This window comes from Lissotriton helveticus, chromosome 3_1, assembly GCF_964261635.1.
Source record: "Lissotriton helveticus chromosome 3_1, aLisHel1.1, whole genome shotgun sequence".
Lineage (NCBI taxonomy): Eukaryota > Metazoa > Chordata > Amphibia > Caudata > Salamandridae > Lissotriton > Lissotriton helveticus.
In genome coordinates, this window is record NC_136061.1 from 458,682,444 (window position 1) to 458,710,381 (window position 27,938).

Sequence of the window (27,938 nt, forward strand, 5' to 3'; positions counted from 1 at the left end):
TCTGCTCCTCGCCAGACTGGCGCTGCAATGTCTGACGGGCACCCGTAAAGGGGCTCTTTATCGGAGATCTTTTGTTCCGGCCATATGGTCCGTATGGGTGGGAGGGCAAGTAAGGGTGTAGCCGTGAAGTGGTGGTGAAAATAAAAAAGGTGGGTCAGTCCACAAGGAATTTTATTAGCGTGGCTGACACCCTTAGTTAAAAAGGTGGGAGTAGAGATATGTGCCAAGAAGTGTACTCCGCAAAATACCTGCGACCCTCTGGTCAGGTCAACATGTTTCTTGCTCCAGTGGCAATTCTTCAGGACCTCAGTGCTCAGTCCTACACAGTGAATAGAAATTAAAAACTCAATGTACAACCTTATTCCAGGAGGTCAAAAGGAAGGAAGGCAGGCCGGCAGGTCCTGCTATTGAGTGGCGACCTACGGAGAATATATATGAAAATGTGGAGAAGGGATCAATGCATTGTTTAATTTATTACTAGGTCGCAACCATATTATGCTGGAAAAATCACTCTTGTGGAGAGACACTCAATGGTTAAACAATTAAAAATGAAAATGAAGAGAGGGCTAGAAGGTAAGCAAGAAAGTAAGGAGCTTACCCTAAGAAAATCCCTAAGGCGCCTCGCAGTCTGCTCTCGTGGGACCTTCGCCAGTGGTCAGGTACCTGCAGGGAAGAGGAAATAAGCAGCGAGGCCGCAGTCTTAGGGGCGACTCACAGGGGGATGAGTGTGTAGTCGTGGGTTGACAAAGAAGGGGTGCTCAAGGGTGGTGGTGGCCGTGTGAGAAGTAGCTATTGGCCACACCATGAGTGTCGAGAATCACTGCCGAGTGGTTAAGATACGGGTACTCGGGGCTGCACAATGTGTAACCCGGATCGCCGCACACACTAAGCTGACCCGCTAAGCCTTTGCCCACTCCAACCGACAACCTGGCGGAGGTGGGGTCGGGCCAGAACGGTGCCCCGTGTATGCATAGCACCCGGTATCGTGCAGCTACCCAGACCCAAACCCTCCACTCTGGGAATCAGTTATCGCCAGCACTCGGCGAGCAAGAGCACTTAAACCCGGAACAACGTGCGCCCCCAGCCCGGTGCATTGTCAGGCGGAGGATGGGCTCGAATTTAACTCGTAAGGCACTTACCGGGAAAATGCGCGGTCGCAGCCGTCACAACCTACCCCCACGAGCCTGGTCAGGGCATCAGAGCGACTGGTGGCGTCCATTACGCGAACCTGCCGTACTTGTAATGATCTCGCTTCCGCCTTGCCAAGCTCGTGGTGGGCGGGGCCACAAGCATGCGCGACTGCGCATGCGTCATACACTTACACTGAGAAGCGAGCTCGCCCGACCTGGGCGAGTATTGAACTAAAATAGACCACATAAATTCAGGTGATTGGTGCTAGTAATATATAGTGGTGGTCGGAAATCAGGGCCACAACGGGACAAAAAGGAAGTTTGACCTGGCTCAATCAAAGGGATTCTTTAGCAGATAGGCAGTCGTTGGCTGACAGATAGTATCGAGCTGTGAAGAAGCTCAACCATGGGAGCATCCTCGATATTGTGTACCAGGTCTTGTCACCCAAGGTGTATGCAGTGGGAGGGGTTAAGTAGGGATGCAGAGTGTAGAATTAGCATCCTAGTGATCCGAGAGGGATGAGTAGACCCGTCTGGATAGTGTATATCCCATGTAGGTATAGACTGAATGTCAACAGGTTCCCCAGCTGGAAAAGGCTGTGGCATTAGTAGGGGGCTCAATGGGCCATAAGAGTTAAAGTCGAGTCTAATAGTATATAGCCAGGTGCCAGATGATTTAAGTTTTTTAGCTCTGCCAACCTATCCTGCGGGAATGGGGGTCCTATGTTGGATGGACTAAATAGGCCGTATTCATACAGATAAGGTGTGCTACAGATAAGATCAGAATCATAGTTAGCGTGCCAGCGACACCCATGGCACTGAATCATTAAGACCCAGGGTGTCCAGTTTCAGCCGGTGGACCCATCTTTGTTCGATTCGGAGCAAGGCCTGTTGTGAGATTACAGGGTGGGATTCCAACACTATCCAGCGGACGCTGTCCGCGTGGTGGCCTTGTTGTGTGTAGTGTTCATAGTCTGGTGTGTGTCTTAGAGCCTCTTATATTGCTTTTGTGCTCCATTATTCTTAGTTTCACTTGTCTCAGTCATTCCGATATAGTACTTATTGCAAGGGCAAATCAGAATGTATATGCACTTTGTACTGTTGCAATTAGTGTGCGTCTTGAGATGCCACGTGAATGTCTCAGTGAGACTAATCTCTTTGCATGGGTGTGTTTGTGGGCAAACAGCGCATCCACCGCAGGGGAAATGCCCCCTAACAGGGGGGAGGTCCCATAATGTGTTCTGGCTGCTAGTTTGTTGATTCTTCGGCCGTGTGTGAATTAGAGCATCCTTCAAATTCGATGTTCGTTTGAATGCGAAACGAGGATGAGGAATATCCAGACCTCCAGTGTTGATGATACTCCAATGTTTGTTAATACAGCCCTTGATGTAGGATGAGTTTTTAGTGAAACTTGTGACACAGGTTATCATTTCTGATTGTTCTTTGGGGCGTGTTTCCAGTAGTGCTTCTCTGGGATTATTTAAGGCCCGTTTGGATGAGTTGTGAATGAGCCTAGAGGGGTACCCTCTGTCTTGTAATTTATGTTGTAAGAGGCTTGCCTCTTGCTTGAAGTCAGCTTTGTCGGTGCAGTTTCTGTGAACCCTGAGGAACTGACCAAAGGGGAGGTTGTCCCTCAGGGCTCTAGGATGATGGCTCTCATAGAGCAAGAGGCTGTTCCTATCTGTGTTCTTACGGTAGAGTTTTGTGCTAAGCCCAGTCGGTGTCAGACTGATGCTTAGGTCAAGGAAGGGAATTGCTCTGTCTGAAATGCTGCCAGAAAATTTGAGAGAGGGTTCTGCAGATTGATCCCGGTACAGAAGGCCTTGCAGGTCACTAGGTCTCCTTTCCATAGTACGATTATATCGTCTACGTACCTGCGCCAGAGTGTTATGTTGTCGCTGAAGGGGTTGTTAGCAGCCCTGATAACACTTTCTTCTAAAGTAGCCATATAGATGCAGGCCAAGCTGGGGGCAAAGGTAGAACCCATAGAGGTCCCCCGGATCTGATGGTATAGTTGTGTTCCATACTGGAAGAAATTCTCAGTCAAGGCTAGGTTAGCTCAGGCTATAATGAAGGAGATTGGTGTAGGTGAGAGCCACTCCTCCTGTAGGAGAGTGGTTTCGACGGCTTCTAGAGTAGCCTGTTGCAGGATGTTGGTATATAGTGCTCAAACGTCTAGTGTGAGGAGGAGGTCAACACCCTCCCTCCCCTCGATGTTACCCAGTAGACGGAGCACGTCCCTAGTGTCTTGTAGAAAATATGGTATTTTTCTAACCACTGGTTGAAGAAAAGAGTCGCAGAATTTGGAGAGTGGCTCGAGTAATGAGCCAATTCCTGACACTATTGGTCTCCCAAGGACCGGTGTCTTTCCCTTGTGGATCTTGGGGAGGGTGTAGAAGTATGGTATCACTGGGTCAGTGGTAAGCAGGAATGCTGCCTCATTCTTGGTGATCCATTCGTTAGTTTCACCCTCCACAAGAAGGCTAGTGATGGCAGTGGTAAGCCTTTTAGTGGGGTCCACAGTCAGGGGTCTATAGTGGGTGGTGTTCGTGAGCTGGCGTTTACACTCTGTGTCGTAGTCACTGCTACTCTGGATCACCGTGGCACCCCCTTTGTCCGCCTGCTTTATGACAATGGTTGTGTCATTGGACAGTGATAGCACCGCTTGTTTCTCAGCTTTACTCGTATTGTTAAAGCTACTCGTATTGGGTCTAGTTTCCAAACTTTTGAGGACTGCCCTTTCAAAAGCTAGAACCTCTGGTGGTACCATGTTATCCGAGGGTGTAAAAGTAGATGGTTTACGTAGGCCGGTATCTGTTCTCTCAGTTTCTGGTTTTTCATGAAAGAACGCCCGCACCCGTACCTTCCTAAATAACTGCTTGACTTCGCACATTTCGGTGAAACTGTCAGGTATTGGTGTCAGGACAAAACCCAGGCCCGTCTCCAAGATCTTGGCTTCTAGAGGAGTTAGTGTCCTATCAGAGAGATTGACAATCAAACTCTCCTTACTCTCGTCGTGCTCCTGGTCTCCACCGGGAACAGTGTAGTTGGCTGGTCTTGCCAATGTACTCCCTTTTGCGGTCCTCGCTTGCGCCCTCTTCCTCTGCCCCAACCTCTGTCATGAAAAGGGGGTTCATAGGGTAGAATTGTGGCGGTCCCTGAGGATAACAGGGGTATTGCCATGGTGGCATCAATTGCGGTTGCCCATGGAATGTAGGTCGATTGTTGAACCCTTGATTCTAGTTCCCGCGTTGCTGATTGCGATTATTCTTGGTAGGATAGTTTCCACTCGAATCACTGTCGGAGGATCCCCTCCTGCTCCCAGTGTCCGAGTTCTCATCGGAGGAGTAACCTTTCCTATTGTTAGTATAACCCTCTTTGAAGTAAGGGTACACCTTCTCTTTCTCAAATCTAGTTATATCTTTCTGCAGTTTGGTCATCTTTTGTTTGAGGAAGAACTCTTGGTTCTCTGCAATCTCCTGATTGATCTCAGCCAATTTAGTAGTGAAGGGGGTTTTCGTTAGTGTCCCTCTGATAGCTGTTTCTGTGGCTGTAATTTTGACCAATAGGGCGTCTGCCAGCCTCTTGGCCGTTTTCACGATGAGGAAAAGCAGGTCTTTTGTGCATTTCCAAGATACTTGGCACCAGTCTATCTTGAATTGGCCGTCTTCAAGAAAGATTTGCGGCATTATATTTACTATCAGTCCCTGAGGAGCGATGTTGGCTCTCAAGTATTCGGTCATCATCGCCCCATGGACGGTGATTCTGAGGCATTCTTTCTTCATGATGGTTAAAGTTGCCCAATCTTCATTGGCTGAGCCTGAGGCGGTTGACCCTCCAGCCCAAAAGAGTGAGGGTGCCGATCTTAAGGCCTCGGCTATTGCTTCTTCGTCAAAACTCAGACCTGGGAAGTCCTCCATGGTTGTTAGGAACGTACGTAGTTAATAAACAGGTATGGTCTGGGTGAATGTCTAAGGAAGGGGGCCTGGAGTACCAGGTGTGGTATCAACAGGGATCTGATGGTCCTATCAGTAAACTGTTACTGTAGGTAGCCTCAATGGTTCCGCGGGAAGACTCCCGCGCACAATATTTCAACAGGGGGAACCGTATGCGGACAATATTTACCGGGGTCCAGTGTACATGTCCGTACAACTAGTAGCACAAGAAGGGTACAAAGTTCCCCGACAAGAGTGTGTGAGAATTCTGGATATCCCACAGGTCACAAAATGTTTAGCATTTTAACCCATGTTTTCAGTGCTCAAGGTATAAAGGTTAATAATTTCCTGAATCTTCTGGTTCCTCGTTTAATTAATTAAATAAGTTAGGACAGTTTACAACCAAACAGCTGTTTTGTCGTCCGTGGGACGGAAGTTTACCTTTATGCTGGTCTGTTTTGGGCACTGGGTTTGACAGTCTATATGGCAAATCACAAATGACTTGCATAGTGTTTTTCTTGCCTGGTGTGTATTCATCTTAATGCCACCACGTATGCTCCACACATACAGATCACTCTTAGCACTTGCAGTCGATCAATGTCAGTGTATTTGTCGGTTTTCAACTTTAAACAAGCATTTTCAATGCAATAGGTCTCACATTTGCGATAGTTTAAGCTATTGGCATTGGATTTATGTTTTAAAAACCAAAACATAAATAAGAGGCATTGTCATTTACAAAGCCAATAGCTCAAACTTGCGTAAATGCAAGACCTATTGCATTGCAAATGATTGATTGTTTAAAAAGGACATGTATAGGCTACAGATTAGATGGCCTTGGGCCATAATAGCCTATTAAGGTTTTAAGATACTGCTTGAATATTTTACCTTGGAACTCCCATTTCGACAATGGGGAATGATTTAGACATGTGAATCTATGAAAGATACCAATACTGGATAACGTAGTTACAGGTAAGAAAACTTATTTTCTTACGCATACCTTGACAACTGCACCTGTGATAGGTCTGTGAAGAAATATAGAATAATTTTGCCCAAAACAACTAATTTTACTTTTACTAGTATTCCTTACCATAGTATATGCCTATATTGTGCACTGAGAGTTTCTTAAGCAAATACATCTTAATTGTGTGGCTCCTAATTACGTGCTATTTATTTTTCAGCAAATAAGGCTTTGCAAGATTTGACAAACATTGGTGATAATACCATTAACCCGCCTCCTAAAACGAGCATTAAATTAGAAGAACTGTCATCACCTCTTCAAAGGCGGAGGTGTGCACCTGTAAATTATGCTGAACCGAAACTTCGCAGGTTAGTAATTTAAAGAAGAAAAAAGTACATATTTTTAAGATGTTGCAAACCAAGTTGTTTAACTATCCTAAACGGGGTTGTTTTTCCATTATTTCTTGCCATTCGTTATGTACTTGATTGGTAATAACTCAAAGCACTTCACTTGTATACTGCAAAGGAGAATATTTCTGTTTGCTTTGAGCTGCCTCGTTGTCATATTTGGAAAATGACAGCGAGTTGGAGGCAGAACAGATCTAGATTTAGGCAATATTAGGGATGAGCATACAATGGGCAATTGATTTAAAACAGTTAGAATTGTCATTAGCTTGGTTCTGCAGTTATTAATGTGAGTGGATTAGTTCTCCATAAATGTGTCACTTCTCAGTTCCAGGCATGATAAACTGATGTAGGGGACACTAAATTTAAATCCACAGCGGACAAGGGAAGCAACTGCTTTTTCTCATGCATAAGCTCTTCCTACCAAATGGTTACTCACGCCCATAGATTTGTTATATAAAGCACTAGGCTGGAGCTGGGATTTTTTCTTCCGCAGTACCGTTGGCACTGTCATTGATTGACCTGGTGTGGCATTGGTGAAAAAATAAAAAAATATATCCTATCTATCTATCTATCTATCTATCTCTATCATGACTGGAGCAGGTTTGTGCTTTTTTGGAGTCCGGTGTTGCTTAAAGTTCTCCAACAAATCCCTACTCGCTTTCAAAGCTGGTGCAAGCCATATGGCTCTGGTCAGTTACAAACTCTTATTCTGGGACAACAACTACCATGGAAGGAAAACATGCATGCTGATATGTTAAATGTAAAATACCAAAACTTTGCATCCAGACCTCAACGCCCAGAATTACTGGGGAATGCATTGTGAATGGAATGGTACAGGATATTATTTTCTTACACGTTACCAACAATTTCACTCAATTTTCTGGTAATTAACAAATGCTAGTTAATCGAAATAAAAGTGATTCTAGAAGGGTTGTCTCATTGCCTGCACACCAAGATGTGTTAACAGTGGATGGTGGAAAGATGTATCACCCATATCCTCAGTCTGAAGCTTGGATAAATAGCTCTTGAAGTTGCAGTTTGAAAATTCAAAATTACCAGAAAGATTCAGGACTATATTAATGGAGACCAGGATACAGTCCATTAAAAGAGGTTATGTTGTAGTGGGTAATGCATATTAATTGGTGTCCACAGAAAGATTTCCACAATGAATTGACCAAGGAGCAGCCTATTATCCAATATGTAATGTACTTGTACACCAGTTAAACTTTACTCCTATGCCAGAGACATACATAAGTGCATTACATACATACAATAAAAACAGATACATTATAAAAAATACATAATCATTGATATCCGCTTATAAATGAAGGTTTCGTACCCTAAAGCAAACCTCCATGTAGTTTAATAACTGTAGGAAGCGATGGGCAGCTCTACAATTTGTAAAACAACATTTTTTGAAAAGCGGTATTAAGAAATCTTAAGTGAAAAATCTATACAGTTTGCAGAAGAAAATAAAGTGCAATGATGACTGTGTAGACTCATCACATGAACAGATATTCACACTAGATGTGTGATTCTAATGCCTTACGGGTAAACAGAACAGATGAATTACAGTACCGGCTCCAAAAAAACGAAACCGTAAAGACCTTTCCCATTGACTAGGTATAACAGACCAGTATGGTTCCAAACCATTACATGTCTTAGGGGAACATGGTACCTAATGGTAATGTTACATAATTCACCCTTTTGCTCTGGTTAAACATCATGTTTCCATAGATAATGATTTGACAATTGTTAGACTATGTCACTCTATTCCATTCTAAGATGGCAACCAATTCGGTTTGCACTAGCTATGACAACGCATGAGCATGCAGTTTTTCAGCTTCCGTCTTCCCATAAAATGAGCCAAGCCCCCGGCCTCCTTTCCTTGTCTGCCCCCCAAAACGTTTGAAGCATTGCACGGCCCATTCATCCCCTGAGCCGGATTTCAGACAGTGCGCGGAGGCTCATCCGAAGCAGTGTTTGTTTTTGGGCTAGTCTGAAATCCTTTTCACTCAACTGCACTCCACGTTAGAGAAACCGTTCTGCTTTCCATACGGCTGATGTTTCTTTCGGCTTATTCGCAGATTGTGCTGGTCATCTAACTATATTGTTATGCATACCCTGAGCCCCACAATAAGCAGTGGCCTCACTTTTTCGTCCTATGTGGTGGGTTGTATGGCTTGACATGTGAACATTGGCAGTCCTGCTGTGTCCCACTTCCCATAACTATGCATTTCCATTTCTTCCGGTTTGCTTCAGAGTGCGACTTTGACCCTCTACCGCCACAAAGATTAGATGACCCAGTCCCTGTAATATGGCTTTTATCTTAATGGGCAGGTATCTTCAGAATACAAGAAACTGCCCCTCTTTTCGCGTATTCCATTTTGCCCCAATGAACACACCATAGATGCTAATTCCTTTATTTTATTCTCTAGGACGAGTATATTTTATACAGTTGTGAGGTCCTTAAGGCCTTTATCCAGATTCTTTATAAATTCGTGCCCACCTGCCGGTCAGTAAAATCTAGTGGTTTTTAAAACGTTTTATTTTTTGTAGCTATCTACTGCCATATGGGATGTGGTTCAGGTGCACCTTACCAATGACCTTCACTGTAGTTCCACACCATGGGTTTTCATGTCGTCTTCTGTGCTTTTTTTCTTGGTGGTATCTTTGCCTGTGATCTATGGCACTAAATGCGGTTCTAGGTTTTCTATTGACTGAACCATACACTCTTCATTCTCCATCACAATTGACTTGGTGAAGGTGCTGGTTTCTTGGCTAATGTTTACAAATCGTGTTATTTATTCCAATATTTAGATTTTTTTTTTTTATTTCTTCCTCTTGGGTATTACATATTGCGTGATGTTTTTGAAGTTGATGATGATGATGATGATAGATTAGTAAAGCACAACACATACCCTGGGGTGTCTAGGCCCTGCCTTTGATAAATACTGGTCAGAAAAGCACAATGGGGTGGAATTATTCTGCAAACAGTCATGTTTTTAGTCCCTTTCCAAATTTAAGGAGGTTGGATTCTTTCTTCAACAAGGCAGGCAAAGAGTTCCATAGGCTGGCAGTTGTAGCCGAGAAACACTTTCCTCCCCATCTAACCTTGTTAACTGTATGGACAATTACATTTCCCAATTCGGCAGATCTAAGAATTCTAGTTGGAATGTATGGCTTTAGAAATTTCTTTGGTTGTGTGTGCTCCATTTTGTTTTGAGATTTGAACGCAATACATAATGATTTAAATCGAATCCTCTTGGCTACAGGTAGCCAGTGGAGCCGGACCAGGGCTGCGGAGTCAAATTTAGGAATGCACAACAGTATTCTTACTGCTGCATTCTGGACCTTTTGAAGTTTATTAATGCTGGGTCTCGGAGCACTGAAGAAGAGGGCATTACAATAGTCCAGTTTTAGGGTATAGCAGGAAGGATTTTCCTCAAAATTTTCATGATGAAAAAGCAAGGCGAAGTGACCAAATTGATTTTTGCCTCGAAGGACAACATCATATCAAAAAAAGGACACCTAGGTGTTTAGCCTTGTGTACTAGGCTAGGTAAGGGGCCAAGTTGAACTGGCCACCAATTGTCTGTCCAAAAAGATGTATTGTTCCACAGAAAGCAAGACTTCGGTCTTGGAGGAGTTCAGTTTCAGACAGTTGTCTGTTATCGGTCTTGCTATATGGCTCATCCAGTCACAGAACCTTGATGCAGTCTGGCTTGCAGATCTACTCACCGAGACAACAATCTGAGTGTTGTCCACGTATCATACGATGGCAAAGCCATAACATCTTACCAGACTAGCAAGAGGAGTAACATTGAGGTTAAATAAGGTTGGACTAAAAGAACAGCCTGGGGGCCCCCATAAGGCAGCGTGAAAGGAGGTGATACAATGTTCCCCAAAGCATCTTCCTGAGATCGCTCAGACAGAAAGGAACCTAGTAGGGACAGCACCTTGCCCTTGATACTGATGGAACTTAACCGGTCCTGCAGCAGCCCATGATCAACAGTATCAAAAGCTACTGACCGGTCCAGGAGGATTAGAGCTGTGTTCCCCCCCCGCTGTCTAAAATCTGTTTGAGCTCCTCCGTAGCGGTGATGAGAGCCAACTCTGTGCTGTGTTGAGCCCAAAATCCAAACTGGGAAGAATCCAGGATGGCATTATCATTGATAAAGACTGACAATTCAGTATTTATCGCCCTTTCAATTACTTTTGCAGGAAAAGGGAGTCTTGAAATCGGTCTTGAGGGGCCCCTTATCATCCAAGTTAGGTTTTTTAAACAAAGGATGTATTGATGCTTTCTTCCACTCTATAGGAAAGGGCCCTGTGGTGAACACTGAAATAAAAATCATCGTTAATGGAATGGCTATAATTTGTGGGGAAATGTGAAGAATTTTTGTAGGGCATAGGTCCGAAGGGGAGCCTGATTTCGTAGCAGCAATAAGTTTTCTGGTTTGTTCCACTGTTAAAGTGGTAAAGGAAGAATAGATCTGAGGGGTTGAATCTGAAAGATCCTGCGTTTTAACAGGAAAGGTCGATAGAGATTTTATGAGTTCTGCAGATGTTTGAACGGTGTGATTGTCCTGTTGTACAAATGAGTGGTAGACAGACTTGAATTTATGCTGAAAAGATTCTACTAGTGAATTGCCGAAATCGTGATTTTACTAATTTCAGGCACAGTTGGCAACTTTGCTAGTTTCTTTACTGTATCAAACAGGGCTTTGGAATGTCTAATTGCTGCTGTGATTTCCTTGGAAAAGTGTCAAGCCTTCTCCCTGAGAATGTTTTTTATAAGTTTGAAGGGAGGTCTTCTAATCTGTTTGAGTGGTTAAATCATCTTTGAGTCGCCACTTCCTCTCAAATTTGCAACATACTTGCTTCCGTGATCTCAAGGTGTCATTAAACCAGGGTTCTGATGGTGTTCTTCTTGATCGATGACACTGTTTAGGGGGTGCTAATTGTGTCAAGGCTGAGTCAACCAAGAAGTGGTATTGAGCGGTGGCTTGATCGGGATCAGTAGACAAGATAGGTGGAGTTTTTAGCAAAGTCGAGTTTAAAGTGCTAGCCTCCACTTTCTTCCAAGGGCGACTGAGATAGAGTTCTTTGGGTGCTTTGGGAAGCTTTCATACAGCAATTAGATGTCGAATAGGACAGCCTTATGGTCAGTTACTTTGAGTATTACTAATAAGTGGCTTTCCTGAAGAAGGCGTTATGCCGAAACGTGCATAGACATTTGAGTATGAGCCACAGAATGATTTGTCAACACAAGCTACGAGTCTAATAGAATGAAATATTCATTGTATTACGTAATAAATCTTTGATCTGTGTATATAGGTTTGTGGCTCTGCATATCTCTTCTTGTACTCTCCCTTTCAGTGTGTGGTCTTGAGTGAATGCTGATGCGCAAGTTGTATACATGAACATATACATTATTGAATACTCATAATAAAGGATGTTGTCTCACATGCTGTATCTATTTCCTTTTTGCCTTCTCAAATATTTCTCTAACAAGAGAATGTAATTGTTGAAGTTGCTTAAGGTTTCTGACCATTGAAGTCAATGTCCCTGCCTTAGGAGCTTGGTATGCCACCCTACAGGTGTGGCTACCACTGGGTTACATGCCCATGGCACTTTTTATCCCCACTGCCAGCCTGTCTACCTACACAATAGAGCAACCCCTCATACATGTGCTTGCTACTTGTTATGGCGCTTGGTTTTTGAATAACTGCCGTTTGTTCAAATGAAACAAATATAAATATCTCAGTGTAACAAAGTGACTCTGTATATACTGGACCAAAGTAAGGTACAGTGTGCACAGAGTCCACAGTTCCCAGAGGTATGGCAGAGGCTAAAGTTAGATATAACCTTACTCTAAAGTGGTCGCTTGGCGTAGCAGTAAGGCAGTATCAGAGGACAGGGTAAAGCATTTGTTGTACACACTGTCCGCAAATGGTCTCACACACTCAAGAACTGAACTCTAGGCCGATTGTTTTGTATCAAAAGATATAGTTTTTTAAAATTTTAGAACCAACAAGGTATCAAAATATACTTTCTCAGAATTAATTCCTTTAGTTAAATACTTTTCAAATAGGTAATAGACTTTTTGATTACAATAGCTACAGTTGTTTCAAGAGGCAACACAATTTCAAACACAATGCAACATTGAGCTCAATGGGAATTTCTAGTTAAATGTAATTAATTACTTTGTAGATTACGTTTCTAACCACAGGACTAGATCCTAGATTCAGTCCTGGGACATGCACTGTAAATAGTTAAGTAAAAGAGTTTTGGTTACAGTAGTGATTTTTAAGGAATGTTATTGTATTTTAAAAGTTGACACTTCGAAACTTTTCTAGGTAAAATTACCAATGTTATCCTATGGAAGGAAATTGAGTTTGCAGGTAAAGTAGGTTTGCGTTACTTTTGTAATCCAGTGCTGGGCACCTAGGTTCAGCACTGGGACATCTATCTAAAACAGGCAAGTAATTACGTTTTTATCGTTGGCACGATTTTTAAAGAATATTTGTAAGTTTCAAAAATCTACACAGAATATTTTTTAAGCAAAAAGCAGGCAATGATATCCTATGGAAGGAAATTCAAGTTACTGGTAAGTACGGTTAAAATTACTTTTCAGGGTCAGTACTGGGCTAAATGATGCAGCACTGAGGTCTCTCCTGATAACAGGTGAGTAATTCGGAATTAGTTATTCGGCTGATTTTAGATGAATATTTTAAAGTTTCAAAACTCCACACAAAAGAATTTCCAAGTGAAACCAGTCAATGTTGGCCTATGGAAGAAAAGTGAGTTATCGGCTTTTAGGTAAATACTCGGCTGGCAGAGTCAAGGTTCTGGGCATTGACTCGGGGGTCTCGAGGGTCAGGTAGGTACAGTTGGTACACCCTCAGCGGCACAGGGGCAGCTGGGTGCAGAGGTAGTTAGGCCCAATGTTATCCAATGAGAGGCAGGGGGCCTTTGGTTGGTGGCTGCTGGCAAGCAGGCCACGCCGCTGTGGGAGCTGAGCTACTGGTCACTTCCTCAGGGCAAATGGGGAAGTAGTTTAAGACAAAGGTTGCACTGCCAAGGGCACGCGGGCGGCTGGGTGCAGGGTGCTTTTGAGCCGTCGGGCGCTCAATGTTATTCAATGGAGCTCTTGGAAAGTGAACAAAAACTTGAGGCTCGGGGACGGAGGATCTTCTGGAGCGACCAACACTTCGAGGGGTACCTTGGAGGATAGGTAGGCACCCAGGAGTTGGGCACAGGGGGCCGTGGGGCGCCGGGTGCAGGGGTGTCTTTTGAGGTCGGGAAATCTTACCCCCTGCTGGTTGCAGTTGGAGGGGTCCCCTGTCCTGAGGCTTCAGGTGTCGTCGGGATTGTCGTGGAGGGTCCTTGGGCACTGGATTCCAGGTCAGAATCGCCAGGGGGATGTCGTCAGGGTCTTTGTTCTATCAGGCACTGGCTGGGCTCGGGGGGGTGCAAAGTGTGCTGGATTTGTGGTTCCTGGCTTGCACCAGGGGTATTGTTTTAGCAGAACAACTGCTCGTGGGACTCCCAGTCTTGGTAAAGTCACAAGGCAGTCAGGATCTCCGGGGTTTTTGAGGTTACTGACCACAGAAAGAGCCGGGGTTTTGCAGGAGCCGGTTCGAGGGTCGCCAGGCCTGTAGGGCTTGGGCCAAGTCAGTTGATGTTATCCTCTTCTTAGCAGCTGCACGGCAGGTCTTCTTGTTTCTTGATCTTCTTGCTTGTTTCAGTATTCGTATCTGAGGAAGGAAGGTTTAGGGTGCCCCTAAATTTAGGGGCATTACAGGTAGGGGAAGGGCAGGGACCAATATGCCCCTGTCCTGGGGTGAGTACACCCCCTATCCTGCTCCTCTCCTGTAGGAGGGGGGCAGAAGCCTATCTCTGATTGGGCAGGGCTCCCCATCCTCAAGATGGCCAGAGCCCGGAAATGTGCTTCGCCTCGCCGACCTGAGGGGTGGAGTTGGCACAGGCTGGCATACCCCCTTTTCTCACTCAGGGTTTCCCGCTAGTCTTCCTGCCAGAGTGGGGGTCAGAACCGGTGGGGGCCAGTTTCTGAGTACAGCAATTGGCCTGGGGAAGCTCACAAAAGGCGGCATGCCTTTGAGGCTTCCCCTGCCCATCCTGGAGGAGGAGACCTAGTACCTCGGCCAGGACGTGCATTGCTGCAGGTCCAGGAGAGCAGATGGCTCTCTACCCAGGGATCCAGCGACATGTCTGCTGTGTGGCAGCCTAGGCAGCCTCTCAAACAAGCTCTGGATTGTAGGTTAGGTTCAGGGGGAAACTCTTAAGTTGCTCTCTGTAGTGCATTTGGCATTACATTCCACACTGGCATCAGTGTGGGTTTAATGTGCTGAGAAGATTGATCTCAAACTTCTCAGTCTTCAGTGTAGCCATCATGGTGCTGGTGAGTTCGTAATGACAACCTCCCAGCACCATATACTCTTAATGGCATCACCGCACTTACAGTGCCCAGGATTGGCCCTGGGTACTGTAGGGGTACAGGGCCCCTAAGAGAGGCACAATAAGTGCTGCCGCCCTTACGGGTCTTCTCTGGTCACAATACCCTGGGTACCTAGGGTACCATTTACCAGGGGCTGACCTGTGGCTAGAGATGCCAATTGGGTTTAGGCTTTAGTACAGTTTTTAGGGAAGGAACACAGGCCCTGACTACCTGATTGGCAGGGACCCAGGGCACACCAAGGAAAAGTGTATCAGGCAAAAAGGGGGGGGGGATACTGCAACAGAAACCCTCTTCCTTACACTCGGACACTGGTTGGATGACAAAGGAGGCCATCTAACACATTTTATTCATTAAAGCTAAAATCTGCCTCGCTACAATTTGCTTTCCAAACAATAGTTAAGGCCACAAAACAGCCCACTTTGGAACCATTGCTGAAAATAATTCATGTCAAGCTTATCCCCATGTTGGTATACTGCACAGAGGCATTTCTAGGAAAACTAGCTGCATTTGTGGACAAAGCATAGAGTACAATCTTCAGGTCCTTGTTCAAGCTCCCACATAATACTCCACCAGCCCAGATTAGGTTGAAATTCAAGCTCAACAGTCAACATCTCTCACAGAATGCTAGTTTCTTGAAGCATCTGCACCCAGCATGAGCTGCTAAATCAGGATCTATAAAGAAGCTAATCTGGTCAGAAATTGTATCGACAAGCAGCCTGCCAACTCAAGTTCAAGAATAACTTTATTTCGGCTCAGAGAGCCATAAAAAGGTTTACAGGTTAGAAGTTTTAAAATACAATACATACAGGATTCACAATAAAAGTTTAAAACTCTATACAGATTTTACTCAGAAGACTTTCTAATCGCTATAGAGCCTCTTATGTAGTTGGCTATTACAATACAGATGCCAGCCATAGCTAAAGACTGTAAAAAGTTAAAACCATCAATAGACGAACACAGGCGGGTATTCCTTAATAATGGAAGCAGAATTCTAGTTCTCTCCGATTTATACTGTGTGCAAAATAGTGAAAAGTGCATAGTGCTTTGAACAGAGGCATTATCACATGGTCACAGCGTAAGCTTGTTTGACCACCCTCCTTGACAGGGAAATGCCAGTAAAAAGTGCACAGTGCATAAACTGAACCTAGTTAGATAAAACTGAAACTGTGACTTAACAGAAAAAGAAAGATAACATTGTGCAGGGGCTGAAAGCAAAAGGGGTGCGCCAATATCATCGTGTTTGTACATAGTAAGCCATTTTCCTCTAGCACAGTACACCACCTTGATTATACTTTTGGCCTTCGGAGGATTTCCTTGAGGGTTTTCAAAAAAGTGTTCCAGAACAATTTCATTGTACTTCCTCCTTACATATTGAAACCATGGAATCTTTAAAACATTGTCTAATTTTAGGCAGTCTTTAATCACTTCACGTGAGAACATTAGATCCTCATAGGTCTATATCTTAGGCCATAAGAGCAAAAGAGCACTGCTTATACGGTCCTCTCTAAATTATCGACCAAGTTCTGTGTGGCTGAAAAAGGTTGAAGCACTTATCTGGAGCGTCAGTAATCTATTCATGAATTTATTTTCGATAATACAAGCTTATAGCGTAGCCCTAAACCCCAGCTCCATACATGGCAATAGAGAGGCATTTGGCTCTATAAAGGGTGGTTAGTTCCATCACAGGCTTGTGCCCCAATTTACACGCAAAGTGGACTAATACGTCCATCAACCAACTTGTCTGCTGTACTCTTAGAGTTGGAGCGGTTCCCATCTCACCTAGCTGTCAAAAAGATTGCCCAAATATGAGAAGTTATTGACCTTTTAAATCCTCTTTTCCTGCACAGTACAAATGTTTGTTTTAGTGGTTTTGGGTCCGTATACCATTATATATATTTTAATAAAATTGACTTTCAAATCAAGCTCAGACTTAAAATCAGTAAAAGCATTGAGATTTCTGCAGACTCGTGCCTGTCCTTGCTAAAAAAAAACAAAAAACGTGGCATCTGCTTAAGATAAAAGCGGGACAGGTTTATTGCCAATATTAGGGAAATCAAGTTCCTTATTTAATCAGAAAGCCTCCAACCCATTTGTATTAATTAAAAATAAGGAGGCAAGGATGCATCCTTGGCTAACTCACTCCGTCGAAATAATGGGATGTGTTTTTCTCCTTTACTGCATTATCTTATTGTGACTGTAATACCGGAGTTAAGCCTGCGTAGTAGGATGACTTTCTTGTTCCATACCCATGCCTGCCGACGCATAATCTTTGGTCCACGGCACTCACCAAGCCTTGGAATTATAAGGCGCTGCAACTCTGTGGAACCTACACCTGCCTAACCAACAGTTCAAAGCAGTTCTAAACAGAGGTTCAGATACCATCCTTCATGTCTGACCGCCTGAACCTCATGAGAAGAAATCATGCTGCCCTAGTCATCAACAGCTATGCCCAAAGAGGGATTCAAAAGTACATTAAAGTATTCTCTGCATATTAAAAAAGAAAGTTCTGTCAGTTATGCATGGTATGCTTCTTATCATTAGAACTCCTGCCATCCAGGGAGCTACAACCCGCCAACAAGTGCAGTTCATGAGGCTCAGTTTGGGAGACTCACATCAACTTTGTATCTGCCCCTCTTAATCGATGAACGCAGAAGTTTTTTTCAATGATTCCTGATTAACCAAAGGGCACTGTCGATCCAGGAAGCTGTTAGTTTCCTTGTAAATGAATATCATCCGTATGTAATAGCTATTCTCATAAAATACCTGAATAGAGTGGATAAAGCATTAAGGAAGTCACCCATATCCTCCACTCCCTTAGATATCTAGCCTTCTCCGTGTGGACATTATCTAAAGAACAATGAACTATGTGAGAACCAAGCGGTCAGGTTGTTAGGGGAAGGTGGTCATTTGCATCTGGACTTCGTTAGAGATTATCATCAGATACTCATTACTTTAAAGGTGCCCATCTTATCTATCCTGCTGCCATTAGGAGCATAATGATCAGAATGCTCTCTGTAGAACCCTTAGCCTTTTGTTCCTTGAGGAAGCCATGCATCTGAAAGAGACACGTTCGTATTAGATTCCTTACCTTACAATTTTCCCAGGCGTCAGACTGGATCCAGAATTTTTTTGCGTAGCAGTACCCTTGCGCGTCGGTAGGCGTCGTCTGCGACTCCGCGTCCGTCGTCGGTGTCGTGGGCGCCGTGATGACGTCGTCGGAGTACTTAGACGCCGCCTCCGCGTGCTGACGTCAGTTCTTCTTTTTTCCGCGCCAGCAGCGCAGATCCGGGAAAAAGTGGTACCTTAGTCACTTTTTGGCTAAAACTTTTTTGATCTTTTTGATCGTCCTTTCTCGAGTCTTCGACACCGAAACGGTGCCGGTAGGGATGCCTGGTTTTAAGCCCTGTGAGGATTGCGACCGGCTGATGTCGGTCACGGACCCTCACCGTCGGTGTCTCCATTGTCTCGGCGTCGACCACGACGACAAGGCCTGTTCCGACTGCCGGGCCCTGACTTCGAAGGCTAGACGGGAGCGGTCCCGTAAGCGACTCGAACTCCGGCAGTCGGCCCTGCGCCAGGAGAGGTCCCGATCCGGCGGAGGTCGAGGGACCGGTCGCGGCAGCGGAGCCATCATAGCTCCGGGAGTCTATCACTCCTCAGGGTCGAAGTCGTCAGGTAAGCACAAGAAGTCGGAGACGTCATCGCTCTTCCGACTACCCTAGACGCTCGCGCGACGCAGCCAGGGGTTCAGGTGGCACCGCCCACGCGGCTCCGTCGGAGTCGCAGGCGCCGCTTCCGGCTTCATACCCTCCGGTCCCTGGGCCTCACGCGACGCCGGAGGAGATCGAGCGGTTCCTCATGGCCATGAGGTCCCTCTCTCCTCCGACTGGCTCCGCGGCGCATTTGGGCCCAGCGGTCCTGTCTGGGGTTCCTAGCGGATCGGGGGCTTCGGTCCCGACGCCGTCTGGTGCTTCGGCTCCGACGCCGCCGGTGCCTTCGGGCCCGGCGCCGCAGGGCCCCACTGGATCCGGATCCGGCTCGTCGCCGGTAGATTTGACGACCTCCCCGGCGCCGACCCCTCAGGTGTCACCACCGGGGCCGTCTTCTGGCGGCGCCGTCACCGACGCCTCCCTCGACCCGGCGCCGCACCGCTTCAGACGCCGTTCGGAGAGTTTGTTTTCCATGAACCGGCCCCATTTTTTCCTAACCCTGAGTACCAGGAGATGGGTGATGAGGAGGATTGGGAGGGGTCTGAGGACCCTCTGGCACGTGAATGCCAGTCTCAAGAGGACTGGGCAGGTGAACTTGGGGAGGCCAGTGGTATAGACACTTCGCCTGACACTGGCTTTGTCTCGCCTCCTACCGTGGCTACAGAGGAGGGGGCAACCTATAGTGTGGTGTTGATGAGGGCAGCCAAGGCCTTGAGCTCCCTGTCGCGGCCGTGAGGACTAACCTCCTCACCGAGGTCCTTAAGCCGCAGTCATGCTCAGCCGAGCCTCTGCTGCCGTTTAATGAGGCCTTAACCGACGTTCTTTTGGGCACTTGGTCCAAGCCCGCTACGGGTTCGCCCGTAGATAGGAACGTGGCCAGACGCCACCGCCCGGCCCCGGGCGACCCATGTTTCCTGTCCACCAACCCCACCCCCGAGAGCCTGGTCATCCAGGCCTCCAATTCCCAAACCGCGTTCCCGTCGGCTCCGCCGGACAGGGAATCCAAGAGGTATGAGCAGTATGGTAAAAAGATCTTCTCATCCCTTAGCCTGGGACTGCGGTGTTCCAACACCGCATGCCTCTTGGGCCGCTACACCCACTCTCTGTGGGATACGGTTGCGGAAGTGCTGCCATTGTGTCCGTTGGAGGTACGGGCCAAACTCGGCCAAGCCCTTGTGGAGGGCCGGGATGCAGCCAAATATTCTATCCGGTGTGGGCTGGATACCACTGATTCACTAGGTAGAGCGATGGCAACGACGGTGGCGGTCAGACCCCACGCCTGTTTGAGGGCCGCCAACTTTTCGGCCGATGTCCAAAACACACTGATGGACATGCCGTTTGGCCGTCGCCTTTTTGGCGACAAGGCAGACCATGCGCTAGAGCGCTTTAAGCACTCCAGGGCTACGGCCAAGTCCTTGGGCCTCTCGGCCCCGTGCCAGCAATCGGCTGCCTTTCACTCCTTTTGGGGCCACGGAAGGGGTGTACCCACACGTGCTGCCAGCCACGCTCCGCGGCGTAATACCCAACGCGGTGGCGGCCGTGGAAACCGCCGTGGTGGCGGTCGGGGACAACGGCGAGGTCAGTCCACACCTTCCCCCGCAGCATCCGCCTCAAAACCCTCCTAGTCCGTGCTTTCAGGCCCATGTGACACCAGTGGGGGGCAGGGTTCGCCATCACCTCCTCCACTGGTGCACCGTCACTTCGGACAGGTGGGTGCTGCAGATCGTCCGAAGGGGCTACTCCCTCCCCTTCGAGGCGACTCCTCCAGCCATGCCACTGCAGAACCACCGTGTATCGGGGGATCATTTGCGACTTCTGCAGGAGGAAGTTATGGCCCTCTTGGCCAAGGGGGCCATCGAGCGCGTTCCTTGGCCAGAAGTAGGGTGTGGTTGCTACTCCCACTACTTTCTGGTACCCAAGAAGGGCAAAGGGGGCCTACGCACTATCTTGGACCTACGGAACGTCAACGGCTTCCTCCGGGAGAAGTTCAAAATACTGACACTGGCTCAGGTCTTAGCTGCCCTGGACCCAGGAGACTGGATGGTAGCGTTGGACTTGCAGGACGCTTATTTCCACATCCCCGTCCTGCCAGCCCACCGGCGCTACCTGCGGTTCACGGTTAGCCACGAGCACTTTCAGTATACCGTGCTCCCCTTCGGCCTTAACAGTGCCCCGCGGCTGTTCACAAAGGTGATGGCGGTGGTCGCAGCTCATCTGCGCAGGTTAGGGGTTTCAGTCTTCCCCTACCTCGACGACGGGTTGTTGAAGGCGTGCTCGCCCCAGACAGTCGTCAGCCACCTCCAGACTATGGCAGATCTCCTGCACCAGCTGGGGTTCTCCATCAATGTACCAAAGTCACACCTGTGCCCCTCTCAGAAGCTCCTCTTCATCGGAGCGGTTCTTGACTCGGCGCGGTTTCGGGTTTATCTACCCGAACAGCGGGTCCGGGATATTCAGGCTCTGATTCCCATCTTTCAGCCGTTATCCCGGGTCTCGGTCAGGGTGACGCTGCGGCTTCTGGGGCTGATGGCCTCCTGCATCCTACTGGTGCATCACGCCAGGTGGCGGATGCGGGCTCTGCAGTGGGACCTGAAGTTTCAGTGGGCCCAGCATCAGGGCAACCTGTCCGACCACGTCCTGATCTCGGAGGGCACTGCGAGACAACTGCCGTGGTGGCTCACAGACTGCGAATTGGGTCAGCGGCAGATCCCTCTCCCTTCCCCAACTGGAGCACGTAGTTGTGACGGATGCGTCCCTCCAGGGCTGGGGAGGCCCATGGGGAGAGGCGGAGATCAGAGGCCTCTGGTCTCCGGCGGAGGCCCGGCTCCACATCAACCTTTTGGAGTTGCGGGCGATTAGTCTAGCACTGAAAGCATTCCTCCCCTCTGTCCTGGGGAGTGTAGTGCAGGTGTTCATGGACAACACCACCGCCATGTGGTACTGCAACAAACAGGGCGGGATGGGGTCGTAGACCCTTTGCCAGGAGGCTCTGTGCCTCTGGCAATGGCTGGAACGCCAGGGCGTGACCCTGGTGGCTCAACACCTGGCAGGTTCTCTGAACGCCAGGGCGGACGAGCTCCGCCGTCGGTGCATGATGGATCACGAATGGCGTCTGAACTCGGACGTGGCGCAAGGCCTCTTTCAGCGATGGGGAGAGCCTTGGTTAGATCTATTCGCCACCGAAGAGAACGCGCAATGTCATCAGTTCTGCACGTTGGAATTTCCAAGTCGGCACTCGCTCGGAGACGCTTTTCGTCGCGAGTGGAGTTGCGGTCTGTTGTACGCCTTTCCGCCTATACCACTTCTGCCCAGAGTGCTGAAGAAGATCAAGCGCGACCGGGCCCAAGTCATCCTTGTGGCTCCGGACTGGGCACAAAGGTACTGGTATCCAGAGCTACTCGGTATGTCAGTCGTTCCCCCGGTTCGTCTGCCTCTTCAGGAGGACCTTCTGTCGCAGCAGCAGGGGACGGTCCTCCACCCGAACCTGTCCAGTCTCCACCTCCATGCTTGGAGATTGAGCGGCGACAGTTGAGGCCATTTGACTTGCCTCCTGAAGTCTGTAATGTCATTCTGGCAGCCAGGCGTCCCTCCACAAAGTCTGTATACGCCTGCAGGTGGAACAGATTTGTGGCATGGTGCACAGCAAAGGCTGTGGATCCTCTTGCTGCCCCTCTCTCTGAGGTTCTTCTCTTCCTTCTTTCTCTTGCCCAGCAGAGCTCTGCTCTGGGCACTATCAAGGGCTACCTTTCTGCCCTTTCAGCCTTTCTGAGGCTGCCTGATCAACCTTCTTTGTTCAAGTCCCCTATTGTAAATAGATTTCTAAAGGGCATCACACACACGTTCCCTCCTGTTCTGTTTGTGATGCCTCAGTGGGACTTGAACCTTGTTCTTACATTTCTGGTGTGCGCTCCCTTTGAGCCACTTCACAACTGTCCTCTTCGCCTTCTTACTCTGAAGACTGCTTTCCTGGTTGCCATCACCTCTGCCAGGAGAGTGAGTAAGCTCCAGGCCGTTTCTTGTACTCCTCCTTTCCTTTCTGTCCATCCGGACAAGGTTGTGTTGCGGACTAAGCCATCTTTCCTGCCCAAGGTTGTCACAGCCTTCCACATCGGACAGTCCATCACCTTGCCAACCTGCTTTCCGCCACCGCACCCCTCTAAAGAGGAAGAATGGCTCGACCGTCTGGACCCAAAACGTGCGCTCTCATTCTACTTGGATCGCACACGCCAGTTCCGGGTGGATGACCAACTCTTTGTTGGTTACGTGGGCGCTAAGAAGGGGAAAGCGGTACACAAGGGGACCATCTCCCGGTGGATCATCTTGTGTATTTAGGCATGTTACTTCTTGGCTAGAAAGGAGCCCCCTGTTGGATTGCCGGCTCATTCCACCCGAGCCACGGCGACTACAGCTGCCCTGGGCCGGGGAGTGCCCTTACAAGACATCTGTCAGGCAGCTACGTGGGCATCACTGCACACGTTTGCAAGACACTACTGCCTGGACAGCCAAGTCCGGAGGGATGGCTTCTTTGGCCGTTATGTCCTCCAGGACTTTCTGGTGTGATTATTGGTTCACAGACCCTCCACCGGGGTTGGTATTCCTGGGGTATCTAATCTAAGGTAAGGAATCTAATACTAAAGTGTCTCTTTCAGATGCACAAGTTACTACTTGTGTAACGATATATCTGTAAGAGACATTAGTTAGTATTCGATTCCTTACCGACCCACCCATCCTCCCCGTTCTGTGAACCAATATCTAGGGTTAGGGTTATCCCCTTCAGGGCCCTAGTTTCAATGGCATCAGTGTTGGTTTTTAACATGGCTCAGCACTTCTGGCGCGGAAAAGCTGTGTCTAAGAACTGACGTCAGCACGCGGAGGCGGTGTCGAAGTACTCGGACGACGTCATCACGGCGCCGACGAAGGACGCGGAGCCGCAGACGACGCATACCTACGCGCAAGGGTACTGCTACGCAAAAAAATTCCGGATCCAGTCTGACGCCTGGGGATATTCTAAGGTAAGGAATCTAATACTAACTAATGTCTCTTACAGATATATCGTTACACAAGTAGTAACTTGTGCATTAGTCTGATAGTCTTTTGGTCCTGTGCTTATTTCTTAACATCATCAGTGCAGATGTCTATTCTTTCCCTGTGTGATATTATCTGCAGAACAAAGACCCGTTGAACAAAGCGGTTCGGCTGCTAGGGGAAGGTTGTTATTCTTATCCGGACTTTATTTGAAACTATTATCAGACATTCAGTACAACCTTACTTATCCTGCTGCCTCAGGAACACAATCAGATTCTGTTTATGGTATAACCTCTATCTTATTCCTAGTAAACCACCTGTGAAACACACACTTTTAATTTGTATTTTAGTCGTTCCACGTTATACCCAGCAATTTAACCTTTAAGAGCATTGCACTTTACAACCCAGTATATAAATTATAGCCCAGGGCTTGACTGACCTGATTTTTTTTTATCTTGCCATAGCGGCTAGATGTCCCTAATGTATTTTTTACGTTAGAACTAGAAAATGTAGGCTAATTACTTACGCAGGTTAAGCCACAATATTTATGCACAAGGTAAAAGTTACCTGCATTTTATATATTTATGCACATTGAGGGTTTTTAGCATGCGGTGAAACCGACATCTCTCAATGCTAACCCCTTACCAGAATTAACACACTTTTTTCTGTCCGAACACAGCACCTTTGTATTTTACAGCAATAGTTAAAAATGTCGGGACCAGCTGTAACAGTTTTCATCCTTTATTAGAGATGCTGCAAATTTATTTATTTTATTTATTTATTCAAAGTTTTATATAGCGCGAACAAGATCCTTACAGATATCAGAGCGCTTCACAATGACAGGGTAGAGGCAGTAGGAATGAACAGAGGTAATGGGAGCAATGTAGTAGTCACTAACATGAATGGATAATAATAACATACATAAAACATATCAATATACTGTCAGGTAAACAAGTAATATAAAACGGCACAAGTCATTGATCCCACTCCAGAGGTGTTCAGGTACCAAGAAAGTAGCGTAGTAGTGTCTCCCTCAAGTAGAGGTATAGTGCCAAAGGACAAGGTGAGCATTGACACAAGGCAATGCAGAGTCTCTGATCCAACACCTATAACGTTCAGGAGATCTTGGCCAGAAGGATGGTTTTCACCTCTTTCTTGAAGAGTGCAGTGGAGGAGATACGCCTGGTTTCAGGAGGGAGCGCATTCCAGATCCTGGGTGCCATACCTGAGAAGGAGCGCTTGTAAGTTTTCTCTTTCCGGAATCTACGGGGTTTCAGGAGTAGATTTTTTAAGCTTCTATTGGATCTCGAACCTCCTGATATAGACAACTTTTGAGCGAGGTAGTTGGGTGCATTGTGGTGCACGGCCGCGTGTGTCATAACTGCAATTTTTAGTTGTATCCTGGCTTCAAAAGGCAGCCATTTTAGGGACTTTAAGTCTGGGGAAATATGTGAATGTTTTCTTGAGCCAGTAATGAGTCTTGCGGCAGCGTTCAGGGAGCCTCTTAAGGGTGCTGTTGTGGATAGCGGGAGTCCGCTGAGGGCCACAATTCCGTAGTCTATTCGAGGGATGACTAACGCTTGTACAGCAGTTTGGAAGTCTTCAGCAGGGAGGAAGGGTTTAATTTTCCTCAGTGTGTTGATATGGAAATTAGCTGCTTTTGTGGCTTTGCTGACGTGCTGCTGCATGTTGAGCTTGGCGTCCAGTGTAATGCCTAGGGATTTCGCTGAGTCCACGATGGTGGGTTGGACATTGAGTGCTGTTAGGTTGTTGAGCCATGTTTGGGTGGTTGAAATTTTCGCCGGGGGTGAGATAAGAAGGAACTCAGTTTTCAGAGCATTTAGTTTGAGGTGATTATCGGCTAGCCAAGATTGAGTGTTAATAAGCGTGGAATTCAGATGTTTGATATCTTCCGGGGATTGAAGCTTTAGGTACAGTTGTGTGTCGTCGGCGTACATATGGAATTGGACATTAGAAGCTTGGAGCAAGGTGGCGAGCGGTTCCATGACGAGGTTGAACAATGTGGGGGAGAGGGAGGATCCTTGTGGAACACCTAGATCTGCAGGCACGGGTGAAGATAGCACATTGTCGATCTTGAATTTCTGAGACCGGTTGTGAAGGAAGGACGAAAACCATTTGAGAACCGTTCCCGATATACCCATTCTAGTGCTTAGCAGCTCCAGCAAGTTCTCATGTTTGACCGTGTCAAATGCTGACGAGAGGTCAAGAAGGATGAGGAGGCAGGACTCATTGCGATCAAGAATTTGGAGGGCGTCATCAATTATGTGTGTCATAGCTGTTTCCGTGCTATGTTTCGCTCGGAAGCCTGATTGATGAGAGTTGAGGAGGTCAAATTAGTCAATGTGTCCTGTTAGTTGGAGTTGGACACATTTCTCCAGCAGTTTGGCCAGGGTGGGGATATTGGTGATGGGCCGGTAATTGTTTAGGTCAGACGGATCAGCTGTAGGTTTCTTGAGTATAGGCGTGACTTGCCCCACCTTGAGGGAGTCTGGAATGAGGCCTTGTTGCAGGGAGCAGTTGATGATTTTGGTCCAGAGAGGGAGGAGCAAGGGGATGAAGTCTTTTACAGCATTAGCAGGTAGAGGGTCTGTGAGGTGATTAGAGGGCTTCAAGGTGCAGAGCAGATTGTGTATTGTTTCTTCCGAGTAGGTATCGAAGTACAGCCAAGATGCCATGTTTTTAGGTTGAGTGTTAACCATTCTGGTGTGGTTGGGGAATCGGCTTACATCTATGATGAGGTCATTTCTTATGTTGTCAGTCTTGAGCTTAAAGAAAGCAGAGAAGTCTTCACAGTGTGGGGTGTCGCTTGTTGTGCTATTTGATTGTAAAGGTTGTGCCTTTGTTTGGGTCTTGATTAGTTCGAACAGTTTTCTTGGCCTGTTTTTTGCTTGGTCCAACTGGCGGCTGAAGAAGTCCAACTTTGTGCGCTTTATTTTCCTGAAGTAGGCATTTCTCTTGTTTTTAAGCCTTTTGAGGTGCAGTGCTGAAGGGTCCGCTCTCCAGGTGCGCTCTGCCATTCGCATCGAACGCCTGTCGTCATTGAGTCGGTCGTCATACCAGGGGTTAGAAGTTTTGGTGGAGACTCTCTTCAGTTGCAGTGGGGCGACTTCATTGACTAATGTATTCATAGATTCAAGGTAGTGGTCAGTCAGTGATTGAACATCCGAGGCACCTGAAGGGGGAAGGAGGAGATTGCCGATGTGGGGAGGCAGAGTAGAGGGGTTGAGATTCTTCATGTCCCTTTTCCATGTTTTGGATTTGATTGGTTGAGCCGGGTTAGGTTTAACTTTTTCATTGATAAAGAAGGTGATAATGTGGTGATCTGACCAGTCGCAGGGTAGAATCGTCTCCAGTTGTGTAGAATTCTCTTTGGCAATGATGAGATTAAGTATCGAGCCTTTGTCGTGTGTTGGTCTATCGAAAATTTGGGTGAGGTCAAGCGCATTAAGGAAAGTTTTGAGACTATTAACCACTGTGTCTTTCTGATCGTTCCAGTGGAGATTGAAGTCACCCAGGTAGACTTGGGTGGTCTGCCGACCGGCATTGGAAGTGATCATGTCCATGAGTTGTTGGGTGAATATGAGATTGTCACCAGGCGGGTGATAGATGAGATGTAAAGCACAAACTTGTTTGCCCTCGCTGGTGATGTCAAGGCAGAGGAGTTCACAGGAGGAGAGGGAGGGGGAGGTGACTTTAGTAACGGAGAGGTTGCTTCTAAAAATGCATGCAATTCCCCCGCCCGTCTTGTCTGAAGACCTGTCTAGCCTAATGATGTGATAGTTGGGGGGGACTAGGAACGTTTAAATGAAATTAAACGCTTTTAGTTAACTCTAGTAATCTTGGGCCGAAATGGCTGAATGGATATAACATCTTATGCTAAACCAGAGGTTCACACCCCGGCTAATAAGCTCTTGCACTTTAAATCAATATGCTATGAGCCTCATCTGCTTTTTTAACCCCTTTTTATCTATGAAATGACCAGGAATGTATAAAGTGACATTGCTTTTCTGCATAGTATATTTTAATGTTCCATACTTCTATGTCTTTTATATCATATTGGCACTTTAATTGTCTAATGATTGTGTACATAAAACATTTTCAATTGAACACAGTTGCACTTTGCCTATCAGTGACATTAAATGTGATTTAACCAATTACATCATATTGAATGCTCTGATTCTTTTAAAACTTTGAAGTTCCCACCTCTGAAGTTAGCAGGGCTGAAGTTTCAGCCTGTAACTCTGCACTTGCCAAATGGGCTACTATCC

At 46.9% G+C, this 27,938-nt stretch overlaps 1 protein-coding gene across 1 annotated transcript in view; it reads left to right on the forward strand.

Moving 5' to 3' along the window:
- Positions 1–27,938, forward strand: part of SGO2 (shugoshin 2) — a 465,484-nt gene that overhangs the window by 376,109 nt on the left and 61,437 nt on the right. The window contains exon 8 of the mRNA XM_078680340.1: positions 6,244–6,391. Coding sequence (XP_078536466.1) covers positions 6,244–6,391 — 148 coding nt within the window. The remainder of the gene's footprint in view (positions 1–6,243; positions 6,392–27,938) is intronic.